General features: G+C 41.4%; 1 protein-coding gene across 4 annotated transcripts in view; it reads right to left on the minus strand.

The window, feature by feature from the left end:
• Positions 1–16,432, minus strand: part of SNX6 (sorting nexin 6) — a 236,054-nt gene that overhangs the window by 19,679 nt on the left and 199,943 nt on the right. For all 4 annotated transcript variants that reach the window (XM_053697750.1, XM_053697753.1, XM_053697751.1 and 1 more), the window contains 2 exons: positions 16,083–16,242; positions 15,325–15,410 (listed from right to left, as the gene is read on the minus strand). In XM_053697750.1, the coding sequence (XP_053553725.1) occupies positions 15,325–15,410; positions 16,083–16,242 (246 nt within the window). The remainder of the gene's footprint in view (positions 1–15,324; positions 15,411–16,082; positions 16,243–16,432) is intronic.

The following is a 16,432-nucleotide window of genomic DNA, read 5'->3' on the forward strand; positions in this document are numbered from 1 at the left end:
CACCATGTCACAATTATCACATATATTTAAATGGGGAGACACATTGGCTTTCATACATATAGAACATCGTTTATCTGATGGTTCAGACATGTTAAACAGGCTTAAACTTGTCAACAAAGCACAAAAAACGTTTTAAAATAAAACCGTTACTGTCACTTTAAATTTTAAACAGAACACACTTTATTACTGAATATGCGAAAAAGTATGAAGCAATTGTTCAAAATTCACCAAAATTTCACCACAGTGTCTTAAAGCCTTAAAAGTATTGCACACCAAATTTGAAAGCTTTAACCCTTAAAATAACGGAACCGGAGCCGTTTTTACATTTAACCCCTATACAGTCCCAGGAATCTGCTTTGCTGAGACCCAACCAAGCCCAGAGGGGAATAAGATACCAAATGACGCCTTCTATAAGCTTTTTCAGTGGATCTTAGCTCCTCACACATGCATCTGCATGCCTTGCCTTCCAAAAACAACTGCGCATTAGTGGCGCGAAAAACAGAATTTATGTTTACCTGATAAATTACTTTCTCCAACGGTGTGTCCGGTCCACGGCGTCATCCTTACTTGTGGGATATTCTCTTCCCCAACAGGAAATGGCAAAGAGCCCAGCAAAGCTGGTCACATGATCCCTCCTAGGCTCCGCCTACCCCAGTCATTCGACCGACGTTAAGGAGGAATATTTGCATAGGAGAAACCATATGGTACCGTGGTGACTGTAGTTAAAGAAAATAAAATATCAGACCTGATTAAAAAAACCAGGGCGGGCCGTGGACCGGACACACCGTTGGAGAAAGTAATTTATCAGGTAAACATAAATTCTGTTTTCTCCAACATAGGTGTGCCCGGTCCACGGCGTCATCCTTACTTGTGGGAACCAATACCAAAGCTTTAGGACACGGATGAAGGGAGGGAGCAAATCAGGTCACCTAAATGGAAGGCACCACGGCTTGCAAAACCTTTCTCCCAAAAATAGCCTCAGAAGAAGCAAAAGTATCAAACTTGTAAAATTTGGTAAAAGTGTGCAGTGAAGACCAAGTCGCTGCCCTACATATCTGATCAACAGAAGCCTCGTTCTTGAAGGCCCATGTGGAAGCCACAGCCCTAGTGGAATGAGCTGTGATTCTTTCGGGAGGCTGCCGTCCTGCAGTCTCGTAAGCCAATCTGATGATGCTTTTAATCCAAAAGGAGAGAGAGGTAGAAGTTGCTTTTTGACCTCTCCTTTTACCGGAGTAAACAACAAACAAGGAAGATGTTTGTCTAAAATCCTTTGTAGCATCTAAATAGAATTTTAGAGCGCGAACAACATCCAAATTGTGCAACAAACGTTCCTTCTTTGAAACTGGTTTCGGACACAGAGAAGGTACGATAATCTCCTGGTTAATGTTTTTGTTAGAAACAACTTTTGGAAGAAAACCAGGTTTAGTACGTAAAACCACCTTATCTGCATGGAACACCAGATAAGGAGGAGAACACTGCAGAGCAGATAATTCTGAAACTCTTCTAGCAGAAGAAATTGCAACTAAAAACAAAACTTTCCAAGATAATAACTTAATATCAACGGAATGTAAGGGTTCAAACGGAACCCCCTGAAGAACTGAAAGAACTAAATTGAGACTCCAAGGAGGAGTCAAAGGTTTGTAAACAGGCTTAATTCTAACCAGAGCCTGAACAAAAGCTTGAACATCTGGCACAGCTGCCAGCTTTTTGTGAAGTAACACAGACAAGGCAGAAATCTGTCCCTTCAGGGAACTTGCAGATAATCCTTTTTCTAATCCGTCTTGAAGGAAGGATAAAATCTTAGGAATCTTAACCTTGTCCCAAGGGAATCCTTTAGATTCACACCAACAGATATATTTTTTCCAAATCTTGTGGTAAATCTTTCTAGTTACAGGCTTTCTGGCCTGAACAAGAGTATCAATAACAGAATCTGAGAATCCTCGCTTCGATAGAATCAAGCGTTCAATCTCCAAGCAGTCAGCTGGAGTGAAACCAGATTCGGATGTTCGAACGGACCCTGAACAAGAAGGTCTCGTCTCAAAGGTAGCTTCCAAGGTGGAGCCGATGACATATTCACCAGATCTGCATACCAAGTCCTGCGTGGCCACGCAGGAGCTATCAAGATCACCGACGCCCTCTCCTGATTGATCCTGGCTACCAGCCTGGGGATGAGAGGAAACGGCGGGAACACATAAGCTAGTTTGAAGGTCCAAGGTGCTACTAGTGCATCCACTAGAGCCGCCTTGGGATCCCTGGATCTGGACCCGTAGCAAGGAACTTTGCAGTTCTGACGAGAGGCCATTAGATCCATGTCTGGAATGCCCCACCGCTGGGTGAACCGTATGAACTTGGTCCTCGCTAGCTGAGGCCAAGCCTTGAGAGCATTGAATATCGCTCTCAGCTCCAGAATATTTATCGGTAGAAGAGATTCTTCCCGAGACCAAAGACCCTGAGCTTTCAGGGATCCCCAGACCGCGCCCCAGCCCATCAGACTGGCGTCGGTCGTGACAATGACCCACTCTGGTCTGCGGAACGTCATCCCTTGTGACAGATTGTCCAGGGACAGCCACCAACGGAGTGAGTCTCTGGTCCTCTGATTTACTTGTATCTTCGGAGACAAGTCTGTATAGTCCCCATTCCACTGACTGAGCATGCACAGTTGTAATGGTCTTAGATGAATGCGCGCAAAAGGAACTATGTCCATTGCCGCTACCATCATCCGACAAGAGTCTAGAAGTTTTGTTTTTCTGGCCTCTGTTAGAAAGATCCTCATTTCTAAGGAGTCTATAATTGTTCCCAAGAAGGGAACCCTTGTTGACGGGGATAGAGAACTCTTTTCTAAAAAACTCTAAGCCATCTCCGTGGAGATGTTGCCTGTACAACGGCAAAGAGAATGACTGGGGTAGGCGGAGCCTAGGAGGGATCATGTGACCAGCTTTGCTGGGCTCTTTGCCATTTCCTGTTGGGGAAGAGAATATCCCACAAGTAAGGATGACGCCGTGGACCGGACACACCTATGTTGGAGAAATGAGGCTCTGCCTATGACTAGAGAAGGCCCCCATCTGAAAAAGGTGTCCATACAGTGCCTGCCGTTTTTTAACAACAATCCCCAAGATTATAATAACTATAAAGCGCTATAATCTGTCAAATATGCTTAGCAAGTAATCGTTTTAGCCCAGAAAAATGTCTACCAGTTTTTTAAGCCCTTATAAAGCCTTTATTCTTATACTTAATCTAAGAAAATGGCTTACCGGTCCCCATAGGGAAAATGACAGCCTTCCAGCATTACCAAGTCGTGTTAGAAATGTGGCCATCATACCCCAGGCAGAAAAGTCTGCCAACTGCTTCCCCCAACTGAAGTTACTTCATCTCAACAGTCCTGTGTGGAAACAGCAATCGATTTTAGTAACGTTTGCTAAAATCATCTTCCTCTCACAAACAGAAATCTTCTTCTCTTTTCTGTTTCAGAGTAAATAGTACATACCAGCACTATTTTAAAATAACAAACACTTGATTGAAGAATAAAAACTACATTTAAACACCAAAAAACTCTTAGCCATCTCCGTGGAGATGTTGCCTGTGCAACGGCAAAGAGAATGACTGGGGTAGGCGGAGCCTAGGAGGGATCATATGACCAGCTTTGCTGGGCTCTTTGCCATTTCCTGTTGGGGAAGAGAATATCCCACAAGTAAGGATGACGCCGTGGACCGGACACACCTATGTTGGAGAAACAACATATAAAGCAAAATTGATCAAATTCCTTAAATGACAGTTTCAGGAATGGGAAAAAATGCCAGTGAACAAACTTCTAGCAACCAGAAGCAATAAATAATGAGACTTAAATAATGTGAAGACAATAGTGATGCCCATATTTTTTAGCGCCAAAAAAGACGCCCACATTATTTGGCGCCTAAATTCTTTTGGCGCCAAAAATGACGCCACATCCGGAACGCCGACACCTTTGGCGCAAAAAACGTCAAAAATGACGCAACTTCCGGCGACACGTATGACGCCGGAAACAGAAATTATTTTTTTTTGCGCCAAAAAAGTCCGCGCCAAGAATGACGCAATAAAATGAAGCATTTTCAGCCCCCGCGAGCTGAACAGCCCACAGGGAAAAAAGTCAAATTTTTAAGGTAAGAAAAAAATTGATTTATTCATATGCATTATCCCAAATATGAAACTGACTGTCTGAAATAAGGAACGTTGAACATTCTGAGTCAAGGCAAATAAATGTTTGAATACATATATTTAGAACTTTATATAAAAGTGCCCAACCATAGCTTAGAGTGTCACAGAAAATAAGACTTACTTACCCCAGGACACTCATCTACATGTAGTAGAAAGCCAAACCAGTACTGAAACGAGAATCAGTAGAGGTAATGGTATATATAAGAGTATATCGTCGATCTGAAAAGGGAGGTAAGAGATGAATCTCTACGACCGATAACAGAGAACCTATGAAATAGACCCCGTAGAAGGAGATCATTGAATTCAAATAGGCAATACTCTCCTCACATCCCTCTGACATTCACTGCACGCTGAGAGGAAAACCGGGCTCCAACCTGCTGCGGAGCGCATATCAACGTAGAATCTAGCACAAACTTACTTCACCACCTCCATAGGAGGCAAAGTTTGTAAAACTGATTTGTGGGTGTGGTGAGGGGTGTATTTATAGGCATTTTGAGGTTTGGGAAACTTTGCCCCTCCTGGTAGGAATGTATATCCCATACATCACTAGCTCATGGACTCTTGCTAATTACATGAAAGAAATATAAATCCTAAGCTAGCTACAATGTAAATATTAGTTATATTGTAGCTAGCTTATGGTTTATCGGTAAGTATTTTTATCGGTAAGTATTTAGTTTTTAATAGGATTAATTTATTTAATTATGTTAAATATAATTTAAATTAAATGAAATTAATTTAAGTTAGGGGGGTGTTAGGGTTAGACTTAGGTTTAGGGGTTAATAACTTTATTATAGTGGCGGCGACGTTGGCGGCAGCAGATTAGGGGTTAATAAATTTAATATAGTTGCGGCGACATTGAGGGGGGCAGATTAGGGGTTAATAAATGGGGCAGCAGATTAGGGGTTCATTAGTATAATGTAGGTGGCGGCAGAGTCCGGAGCGGCAGATTAGGGGTTTATAATATAATGTAGGCGGCGACGATGTCGGGGGCGGCAGATTAGGGGTTAATAAAGTGTAAGATTAGGGGTGTTTAGACTCGGGGTTCATGTTAGGGTGTTAGGTGCAGACATAACTTTTATTTCCCATAGGAAACAATGGGGCTGCGTTAGGAGCTGAACGCTGCTTTTTTTGCAGGTGTTAGGTTTTTTTTCACCCAGCTCAGCCCCATTGTTTCCTATGGGGAAATCGTGCACAAGCACGTTTTGACAGCTTACCGCTACCGTAAGCAACGCTGGTATCGAGGTGAGATGTGGAGCTAAATTTTGGTCAACGCTCACTTTTCTGAGGCTAACGCCGGCTTAAAGAAAACTCGTAATACCAGCGTTGATTAAGGGAGCGGTAAGAAAAAAAGGAGCGTTAGCCCCGCAAGCCTTACCGACAAAAACTCGTGATCTAGCCGTTAGTTTTTTCTGTTGCTAAATCGTGCCAACAAAACAGGAAACAATATAATAATATTGTAACTAATGCATGCGGATGTGGGTAAAAGGCAGTATTATCCTAGCTTTTAAGCTTAGCTAGGGTCAGTACAGTGATTCAGAACTGTGTACACAGCAATGCTATGGCTAAAAGCAAAATTGCCTATAAGCAGATTGAACTAAAAAAAAGTGAGGCATTGTGAACCTCATATGCATCTCTTATCCAGAATTCTTTGCCGCATTGGAAACAATGTATCTAGAGGTTTTCTAGTCTTTTCACTTGTCTAGATTTATTAAAGGGCTACACGGGTTATTCTCTCTACCTAGCAAATAAATAACATGCCATTCTAAATCCATAAATACATAAAAATGTTTTCCTGACAGCAAGTGCTTGAATGGAATGGGTGAGACTCCTTACTCTCTAAGCTTTTCTGTAAATCAGATACAAGAAATGTATCTTATGCGAGGGCTTGTCAAATCCAGCAGACATGGTGTCCTTGGCACCTTAACAAAATGGGTCTGCGTTTGTGGGCTTTGGGTTACACTGCCCATCATTATTGCCAAACTGTTCATGGCAAACAGCCTACTGTATCTCCTCTTGGCCTTACCTGGGAATTATTTTTCCCAGCAAGCTACGGCCTAAGAATCAATTGAAAAATATAGGAGTTGAACATTCTTCAATATTGCAGTAATAAAAATCCTCAGTGTCAATAATCTGCTGGGAACCTGCTGTTGCACATTGTTAATTTAAATACAGCTTTTTGCTGCTCTTAAGTTTCATAAGATTTGTCAAGCCCTGTCCTATACCGCCTGAAAAAGATTAAAGAGACATAATACTCATATGCTAAATAACTTGAAACTGATGCAGTATAACTGCAAAAAGCTGACCGGAAAATATCACCTGAGCATCTCTATGTAAAAAAGGAAGATATTTTACCTCACAATTTCCTCAGCTCACCAGAGTAAGTTCTGTGTAAAAAGTTATACTCCGCTGCAGGTAAAAAAAAAAAAATATATATGAAGAAATAAACAGCAGCCAATCAGCATCAACAGTGCTGAGGTCATGAACTTTTTTACTGTGATCTCATGAGATTTCATTGTAAACTTCCTTACACTGAATAGTGAAATAAGATGCATGTGCTCGAAAGTTCGCTCCTTCTGCTGTCCCGGGACAGACATACTGATTTGTTGCTTAGAAGTCCTTTACAATGGGATCTGGCTACTGAGGAGCTTTCTTTTTTTACAGATGTTCAGGTGATATTTTCTAGTCAGCTTTTTACAGCTATACTGCATCACTTTCAAGTGTTTCAACATTTGGGTATTATGGCCCTTTAAGCTTTTTTTTTTGATGGTAGACAACACAAAGTCTTCTTTAGTCAGTGGTGCTAGGGTGAGCCAAGATATGTTTATGCTGACATAATTGATTTGTTGCAGTGCTATTAAATAAATGAGCAAACACATAGAATTACTGTAAAATAATGTAAACACATTTTTAACCAAACTTCTCTTTTTTTATTTTGCAAAATTTGCCTTTAGTGGAGAAAAAGGACACCCAAATATACACATTATTAAAAAGTCAGAATTCTAATGCATTGTAGTAAAATTCATAAAAACAAAAATTTATGCTTACCTGATAAATGTATTTCTTTACGGATATGGTGAGTCCACAACATCATCAATTACTGTTGGGAATATCACTCCTGGCCAACAGGTGGCGGCAAAGAGCACCACAGCAAAGCTGTTAAGTATCACTTCCCTTCCCAAAAACCCCAGTCATTCGACCGAAGGGAAATGGAAAAATGAATAATAGAAAGGTGCAGAGGTGCCTGACGTTTAGTCAAAAATAACTGTCTTAATAAAAGAGGGTGGGGTCGTGGACTATATCCCAAAATAAATAAATTTATCAGGTAAGCATAAATTATTTTCTTTTCTTTCCTAAGATATGGTGAGTCCACGACGTCATCAATTACTGTTGGGAACCAATACCCAAGCTAGAGGACACAGATGACTAGGGAGGGAGAACAAGACAGGCAGACCTAAACAGATGGCACCACCGCTTGAAGAACCTTTCTCCCAAAAGAAGCTGAGGCAAAAATATAAAATTGATAAAATTTGGAAAAAGTATGCAAAGATCAAGTTGCAGCCTTGCAAAACTGTTCCACAGACGCTTCATCTTTGAAAGCCCCAGAAGAAGAGACAGCCCTCATGGAATGAGCCATAACCCTCTCAGGAGACTGCAGACTAGCAGTCTGAAAAGCAAAAAGAATTAATCTTCTCAACCAGAGAAAAAGAGAAGTAGATTTCTCATCTTTACACTGTCCAGAGAAATAATAAAACAGGACATAAAAGACTTACAAAAATCCCTAGTGGCCAGTAGAAAAATGTTAAAAGACCGCACAACAACAAGGTTGTGCAACAAACGTTCCTGATTAATATTTCTATTCAAAACCACTTAGGACGAAGAACCGCCTTATCCGAAAAAACATAAATTATGTTTACCTGATGGAATTAAGAACCTGGCCACCAGGAGGAGGCAAGACACCCCAGCCAAAGGCTTAAATACCTCCCCTACTCCCCTCATCCCCCAGTCATTCTGCCGAGGGAACAAGGAACAATAGGAGAAATATCAGGGTATAAATGGTGCCAGAAGATAAATTAAATTTAGGTTCGCCCACCGGAGTTAAGGGCGGGGGCCGTGGACTCTCCTCCCCACGATGGAAATAAAATTATCAGGTAAGCATAATTTATGTTTTCCATCTAAAGGGGAGGAGAGTCCACGGATTCATTCATTACCATTGGGAAACATACACTCAAGCTTTAGAGGACAGCCGTAGGATGAGATGACACGGACTCTGACCCAGAGGGAGCCTCCTCTGAAGAGTCGGAGTGGGCCTCGTCATCGTATAACGCCTCTGGCAATTTCATAGCTGTAGACGAACCCTGGGCCTGGCCGCTCTGGTACGCCCTACGCTTGCGCTTAGCAGAACGTGGTAAGGCATGGATCCCTTTTGATAACGCCGTTTGCAGTTGATCCGCAAAATCTGACGGCGAACGAATCTCTCCCGTAGGAGTAACGGTTGGACCCTGGGGCACTGCATGTGCACTTGAAAATGAAAGCAGGGAACGCACCTCACGGGACGAGGAACCCTCAGAGGTGGACGGCTCAGTAGTACTAGACAACCCTTTATTCTTAGATGTCGCAACCTTATCGAGGCATGTGGAACAAAGTTGAGCAGGCTGATCTACAAGAACCTTCTCACAATAAACAAAGGCATGAGACTTAAAGAGGGAGTACCCTCTAACACGTCAGAGTCCTCCATAGCTTGCGCTTTTATTATAGACTAGACAATTTAATAAACAGGCACCTTTATACTCCAATGACCGGGGCACTCGCCACCTCCTATGACCCGGACTACAGAAACTGCTTTGTCTCCTGCGCCATTGATCAACAGAGGAAGTTGAGACTGCCACACCCAGTCACATGGTATGCCTCACAGGACAGCCCCTTCACCAAGGAGAAACGCGCCAAAACCGGGAACGTAAATACTCCCAGAAGTCAACCTGAAAGTTCCACCATTGCCAGAGCCTCATCTCGCACATAACGCAGCAATAACACAAACAATATAATGTATAAACCCCCCTGTTCAATAATCCCCTTACTAGGAATATTAACCGCCTGTGACCCTGTCTTCTGTGTTATCATTATGTATAAAAAATGAAACGATCTTACCAAAATCATTATGTATAAAAAAATGAAACAATCTTACCAGAATCTATGCCGTGGAACAGGAAAACGGCCCTTCAAGTGTGACAGGTAGAAGCATCACTCCTGACATGGACTTTAGTGTAGAAAGCAGGCAGTGAAACTCGTCAACACTTGCTTTTGGAGCTGTTAATATGATTTGGGATGGTTTCGAAGAAAGACTCTCCCTGCATCTCTGGAATCTAACTTTCACCCAGGCTCTCACTGAGAGGCTGACAGGATTACTTAAAACTCCAGTCCCATTCCGAAGAGTACTACCCTCCATAAGAGACTACTCTGAATCTTCAGCACTTCTCTGCCATCCTCCTGTGATGAAAGGAAATGAATGACTGGGGGATAAGGGGAGGTATTTAAGCCTTTGGCTGGGGTGTCTTTGCCTCCTCCTGGTGGTCAGGTTCTTAATTCCCAAAAGTAATTAAGCAAGCCGTGGACTCTCCTCCCCTTTAGAAGGAAATAAGATAAGTCTAATCACACTGCAAACCGAGAGTTCCGAAACTTTGAGCAGAAGAGAAGCAAAAAGAAAGAAAACCTTCCAAGATAACAACCTAATATCAAACGTGACCTGCTGTAAAACCCTAAAGGGACACTAAACCCAATTTTTTTTTCTTTCATGATTCAGATAGCATGCAATTTTAAACAACTTTCTAATTTACTCCTATTATCAATTTTTCTTCGTTCTCTTGCTATCTTTATTTAAAAAGCAGGAATGTGATGCACAGGAGTCGGCCCATTTTTGGTTGAGAACCTGGGTTATGCTTGCTTATTGGTGGGTAAATGTAAGCCTCCAATAAGCAAGCGCTATCCATGGTTCTGAACCTAAAATGGGCCGGCTGCTAAGATTTACATTCCTGCTTTAAAAATAAAGATAGCAAGAGAACGAAGAAAAATTAATAGGAGGAGTAAATTAGAAAGTTGCTTAAAATGTCATGCTCTATCCGAATCATGAAAGAAAACAATTTGGGTTCAGTGTCCCTTTAAGAACAATGTTAAGGCTCCAAGGAGGAGCGACAGACTTAAACACAGGCCTGATACTAACCAGGGCCTGACAAAAAAAATGACACATCTGGCACACCCGTCAGACACTTGTGTAACAAAAATGATAATACAGAATTCTGACCCTTCAGAGACTGACTAACAAACCCTTCTCCAGACCTACCTGGAGAAAGGACAAAATACTAGGAATCCTGACACTACCTCTAAGAGTAACCCTTGTATTCACACCAATAAAGGCATGTACACCAATGGTATACCTTATGGTAAAAGTTACCCGAAACAGGCTTGTGAACCTGAATCATGGTCTCAATGACCGATTCAGAAAAACCACGCTTAGATAGAACTAAGCGTTCGATCTCCAAGCAGAGAGTTTCAGAAAAACGAAATTTAGATGAAGAAAAAGACCCTGAAATAGAAGGTCCTTCCTCAGGTACAACCTTCAAGGTGGAAGAAATGACATCTCCACTAGATCTGCATACCAAATCCTGCGAGATCATGCATTAACAATTAAAAATTACTGATGTTCTCACCCATTTGGTATGAGCAATGACTCGTGGAAGGAGAGCAAACAGAAGAAACAGGTATGTCAGACTGAAATCCCAAGGAAACACCAGAGATCTAGCAGGGTAGCCTGCAGAACTCCTGACCTGTAAACGTACCTTGGAAGCTTGGTGAACCGCCATTTGAGGTTTAACCTGGAGAACACCTCTGGGACGGGTGCCCACTCCCCAGGGTGAAATGTCTGACTGCTCAAGAAGTCCGCCCCCAGTATCCACTCCTGGATGTGGATAGAAACAATTGTGAGGGTCCGCCCACTGAACAATCCACGCCACCTCCTCATGGTTAAGGAACTCTAGGTTCCTCCAAGGTGGTTGATGTAAACCACTAAGGTGAAATAGTCCAATTAGAACCTGATAACCCAGCTAAAGACAACTTTAGTAAGGTCTCCGGAAACATGTGCCCTGAGACAGATGCTCCTGAGAAAACCACCACTGAATCCCATGCTGACAGATCTAGATCTATCCTCAGAGACAGATCCACATGATCCCCGTTGCACTATCTGAGCATGCATAACAGTAGAACTCTCAGACGGAAACAAACAAAGGCAATGATGTCCAATGAAGCGACCATCAGACCCATTTTCCTGCATACATTGAGCCACTGAAGTCCTAATAGTAGACTACAGAGGCAAGAATCTTTGATTTTCTGACCTCTGTCAGAAATATTTTCAGATATAGGGAAAACTATTATGGTCCCTAAGAAAACTACCCCTGTAGCTGGAACAAGGGAACTCATTTTCAGATTCACTTCCCATCCGTGGCAACGAAGAAAAGACAACAAGATCTCTATATGAGAGATAGCTTGTTGAAAAGATGGCGCCTAATAATTATGTCGTCCAGGAAGGGCGCCACAGCAATTCCCTGAAACCTGATCACTGCCAAGATAGCCCCCTCTGGGAGCCGAGGCAAGGCCAAATGGAAGAGCCACAAACTGAAAAAGTTTTTGTCCAGAAGGCAAATCTCAGGAACTTTAAAATACACGTCCTCCAGGTCTCTGGTCAGCATGAACTGACCCTCTTGGACCAAAGGAAGAATGGAACCAATGGTTTCCATAGTAAAGGACGGTACCCTGATCAAACTAGGAGACACTTAAGGTCTAGTAAAGGATGAAAAATTCCCTCTTTTTCAGGAACCATGAACAGGAAAGAATAGAATCCTAGACCCTGTTCCCTTACAGGAACTGGAACTATCACTCACAGGGAGGAAAGGTTCCAAACGCACTTCAAAGATGCCTCTCTTATCTGGTTCGCAGAAAAATTTGAGAGGTAGAACCTGCCTTTAGGAGGAAAACTATGAATTCTTTTTTAGTAATCCTGAGATATTATGTCCACAGCCTATCTGGGACATCTCATATTCATGTTTGAAGAAAAACAGAGAGATTCAGTCCCCCACGTGGTCCAATCCCAGATTGGGGGCAAACTCCTTTAGGTCTATTCTTCTTGTTTTGTGGTAAAAAAGACCCTTTTCTTACCTTGTAAAGAAGTGCCAAAAGCTTGGACTCAGAGGAAAAATCCACTGACCAAGAAATAGCCACAACGCCACGGGGGCTAGCACAGCGAAGCCAGATATCTTGGCTCCCGGCTAAAAGACATGCAAGGTAGCATCAGAAATAAAAGAATTGGCTAGCTTAAGAGCCTTAATTCTGTTCTGGATCTCCTCCAAAGGAGTCCCTACTAAAATGGAATCAGACAAGGCGTCGCACCAATAAGATGACGCACTAGACACAGTGGCAATACAAACTTCCATATAAGCCTCCAAGCTTAAAAGAGCAGCTATCCTCTATAGGGATCGTAGTTCTTAGCCAGAGTAGAAATGGCCCCTACTACTTAGGCACTGTGCGCCATGATATTTAATGGAGACAGGGACAGGAAACATCTTTTTAAAGACAGGAGACAGGGAAAAAAGGAATCCATGACTTCTCCCATTCCTGTGAAAATTCTCCTAGCACGGTCTGGAGCAGGAAAAACTTCTAAGTGGAATCCTAGTATTTATAAAGTTTACTAGATTCTCTAGAGTTGACAACGACATGCGTATCGGAGTCGTCCCAAGTAGCCAAAACCTCCTTTAACAATACACGAAGGTGTTCAAGCTTAAATCTGAAGATTACTACTTCAGCATCAGATGAATGAATTATACTGTCCGAATCTGAGATTTCACCCTCAGAGGCTACCGACAAATCCTCCTCATTGGATTTATGAGGGAGGGAAACCTGTGTAGCAGTAGACGAAACAGAAACCTTACTATCTGAACTCAAATTTCCTCTAGCATTTTCCCTTTAACATAGGAAAATCAGATAATGCCACAGAAACCAAAAAAGATAGCTGTACAGCAAAATCCATATGCAAATACACTCCTCCAGGAGATTGAGAGGAACCACAGGGCACTGCATGTGACGCCATTGAGGCTTGGGACGTTAGAGGAGAAAACTGTGGCATTGCCTGAACAGCATCATCCTAAGAGACATAGGGCTCAGTGGGCAACTATAAATTTATGCAGCACAGAATTGCATATGCCAAACAATTTGTGAAACAGAGTATAAACGCCCTAAATAAAATGACAGAAACACCCATGTCAAAAACATTAAAATATTTATGAATAATGAAACATTACACTATTTTTTAGGTACTGTCACTTTAAAAACTTGAGTGTTTACATAAGACTTATGTAAAAACTGTACTTTCTTTTGGCCTTGCCTGCAGTTCTGATCTGCAACAGAAAACAATTATAGAAAGACTAGCACTACATAGTTACCAACTAGTTGGCTACTATAATTTCCGAAATGAAAATGAATACAAAAAGACAGCAGAGCTCTCATGCCGATCTAGATCAATAGGATGTCAGCAGAAGAGAGGATGCTGCTTCACTTAGAAGAAAGCGGATGCGGGTCACGTGATTCTCCAAGCGCGCGACTCTCTCTCCGCCAAGAGACTTGTAATAGCGGATATAAAAGCCCATGTAGGGAACGGAGATAGCTTAGCGCTGCAACCAACAAGCTAGCCAAACCCACACAAAAATAAAGCACAACATCTTACGTTCCTGGCATTTAGAGAATTACAAGATGTCGGCAGCCGCTCCGCTCAGATAAGACAAACGGAGGCGGGTCACGTGGTTAGCCTAAGAGTAAGTGCGCAGAGATATATCAAACACACCTTTCTCCCTCAGAAACACATATTGCAAAGTGAAATAACACGAATCGTCTTAACGTAAAGACAACATAAAAGGTTAGAGGCAAGAGCTATCGCAGACAATAGCTCTAACATACCCCACATCAATATACCTCATTAGCCCAATCTCAAGCCATTGCACACTACATAAGAAAACCGGAAAGTGTGCAAACAAACCAACAGCCTTCTAGTTTAATAAAACATAGGATTCTGAATGCCCACAACAAGTACAATGGGATATGCTTAAAATTCCCAATTAAAAGAATTACCCCTTAGTGCCTGCTTCCTGCCAACAAATATCCTGTATAAAGGATATATATGTCCCATAAAGTTGCAGTCAGTATCTGTTATTAACTTAAGTGCCCATCTCCTCCTAGAAGACAAAAAAGGCACTTACCTGCAATCTAGCCGTCAGGCAGGATGGCAGCCTACACAGTATGAGAGGACGCCACTCCTCACAGAGACCTGTAGAAAAAAAGAAAGAACAGAGTAAACCTACTCTGGCTTTCTATACTAGGGCAGCAACATGTTAGGAAAATGCAGTGAAGCCCACTTCACAAGTTCCTAACTGCTTTAAAGCCACCATTGCTCTACTGAAGAGGCTAATGTGGAGTACAGCTAGACCCAATCTTGAGAAGGAAAGATCAGAGTAAACCTACTCTGGCTTTCTAAAATAATAAAATCTTGATTGAAGTGATATAAATCCAATTTTCTACCGACACCAAAACTTCACCTTCTCCATGCACTGAAGGCAAAGAGATTGACTGGGGTTTGTGGGAAGGGAAGTGATACTTAACAGCTTTGCTGTGGTGCTCTTTGCCTCCTCCTGCTGGCCAGGAGTGATATTCCCAACAGTAATTGATGACGTTGTGGATTCACCATATCTTAGGAAAGAAATAACCTTTTCAATCCATACCTATACAATTATATATATCATACAGTGTAGTCAAATATAGATATAATCTATAGTAAGGTAGTCAAACTGTATCCTTAAGTTCTAGCATCAAAACAAAGTATGAGAAAATCTAAGCGACTAATTGACTCACATCTGCTAACATGAGGATCTACAAAAATGTATATACTGTACCTGTAATATATTTATGTACAATGGGTGGCACATTATTCCTTATAATAAGAAAGCACTTTTTATAACAATATTTATGGTAATCAATAGTTCTAACTTGATAGCTGCTAGAATTGAAGATGTGAAAACGCATGTGTCAATAAGATAAGCAAACCTTGGCATGCTTTAATTCCAGTTCAGCCAGTTCTACAAGATTCTTCCGAAAAGCAGCCACTCTTCTTGTTTTAAAGTCCGTAAGTTCTAAAAAAAAAAAAACGAACAACTTTTTAAGTAAATTTTGCATGTTTATTAAAGACACCTGGTCTGAAGAAGCACAGTCTATATGATCTTACTAATCATCTTATTCTCAAAACCAACGTTCAGTTCAGTAACTTAAAGGGACAGATTCATTATTTGGATACAACATACAATTTTAAAACAACTTTCAATATCAAATATGCTTCATTCTCTTGTTATCCTTTGTTGAAAGAATAGCATTGCACTACTAGCAGCTAGCTGAACACAACTAGTAAACCAATCACAAGAGACAAAGGTGTGCAGGCACCATTCAGCAGCTAGTTCCCACTAGTGTAGGATATGTGCATATTTATTTTTAACAAGTGCATGCAATTTTAAGACACTTAATATAACTTCTATCAGATTCTTGCAAGTTTAATGTTGACTTTCCTATCCCTTTAACAGTAGTATATCTAATTTATTTACTGTTTAATGTTCCTTTAAAATCATTTAATCCTGAAATACAGAATGATTAAGATCCACCCCTAATTTGAACGAATAGTTATGTCAGCAGCTAGATATTTAAAATGACTGGTGGAAACCACATTGTAGAAAACATATAACCAAAAAGCATTTAACCTTTTCAGTTATATCAGGAAATATTTAGCACAGAACAATAAAATGCTGCTTAGAAACCTTGTTTTGCAGATTCTGATATCTTCTCAAACTTCTGACAGCATAACTGCTGTGTGGTTTCAGCCGTTAAAACATCCTTATTCTTGGCTCGGGCTTTGTCTAATGCTTTATTAGCATTTTCATAATCCACCAAAGAACGAGATCGTCTATAAAGGAGATCCTGGACAAAGAGAAACAATTCAGGGATTAACAGCAGCAAAAAACAAAATTTATGCTTACCTGATAAATTTGTTTCTTTCCGGACATGGAGAGTCCACAACGTCATTTCAATTACTAGTGGGAATATCACTCCAGGCCAGCAGGAGAAGGCAAAGAGCACCACAGCACAGCTGTTAAGTGTCACTTCCCTT

The sequence above is a fragment of the Bombina bombina genome, chromosome 1 (assembly GCF_027579735.1).
Source record: "Bombina bombina isolate aBomBom1 chromosome 1, aBomBom1.pri, whole genome shotgun sequence".
Taxonomy (NCBI): Eukaryota; Metazoa; Chordata; class Amphibia; order Anura; family Bombinatoridae; genus Bombina; species Bombina bombina.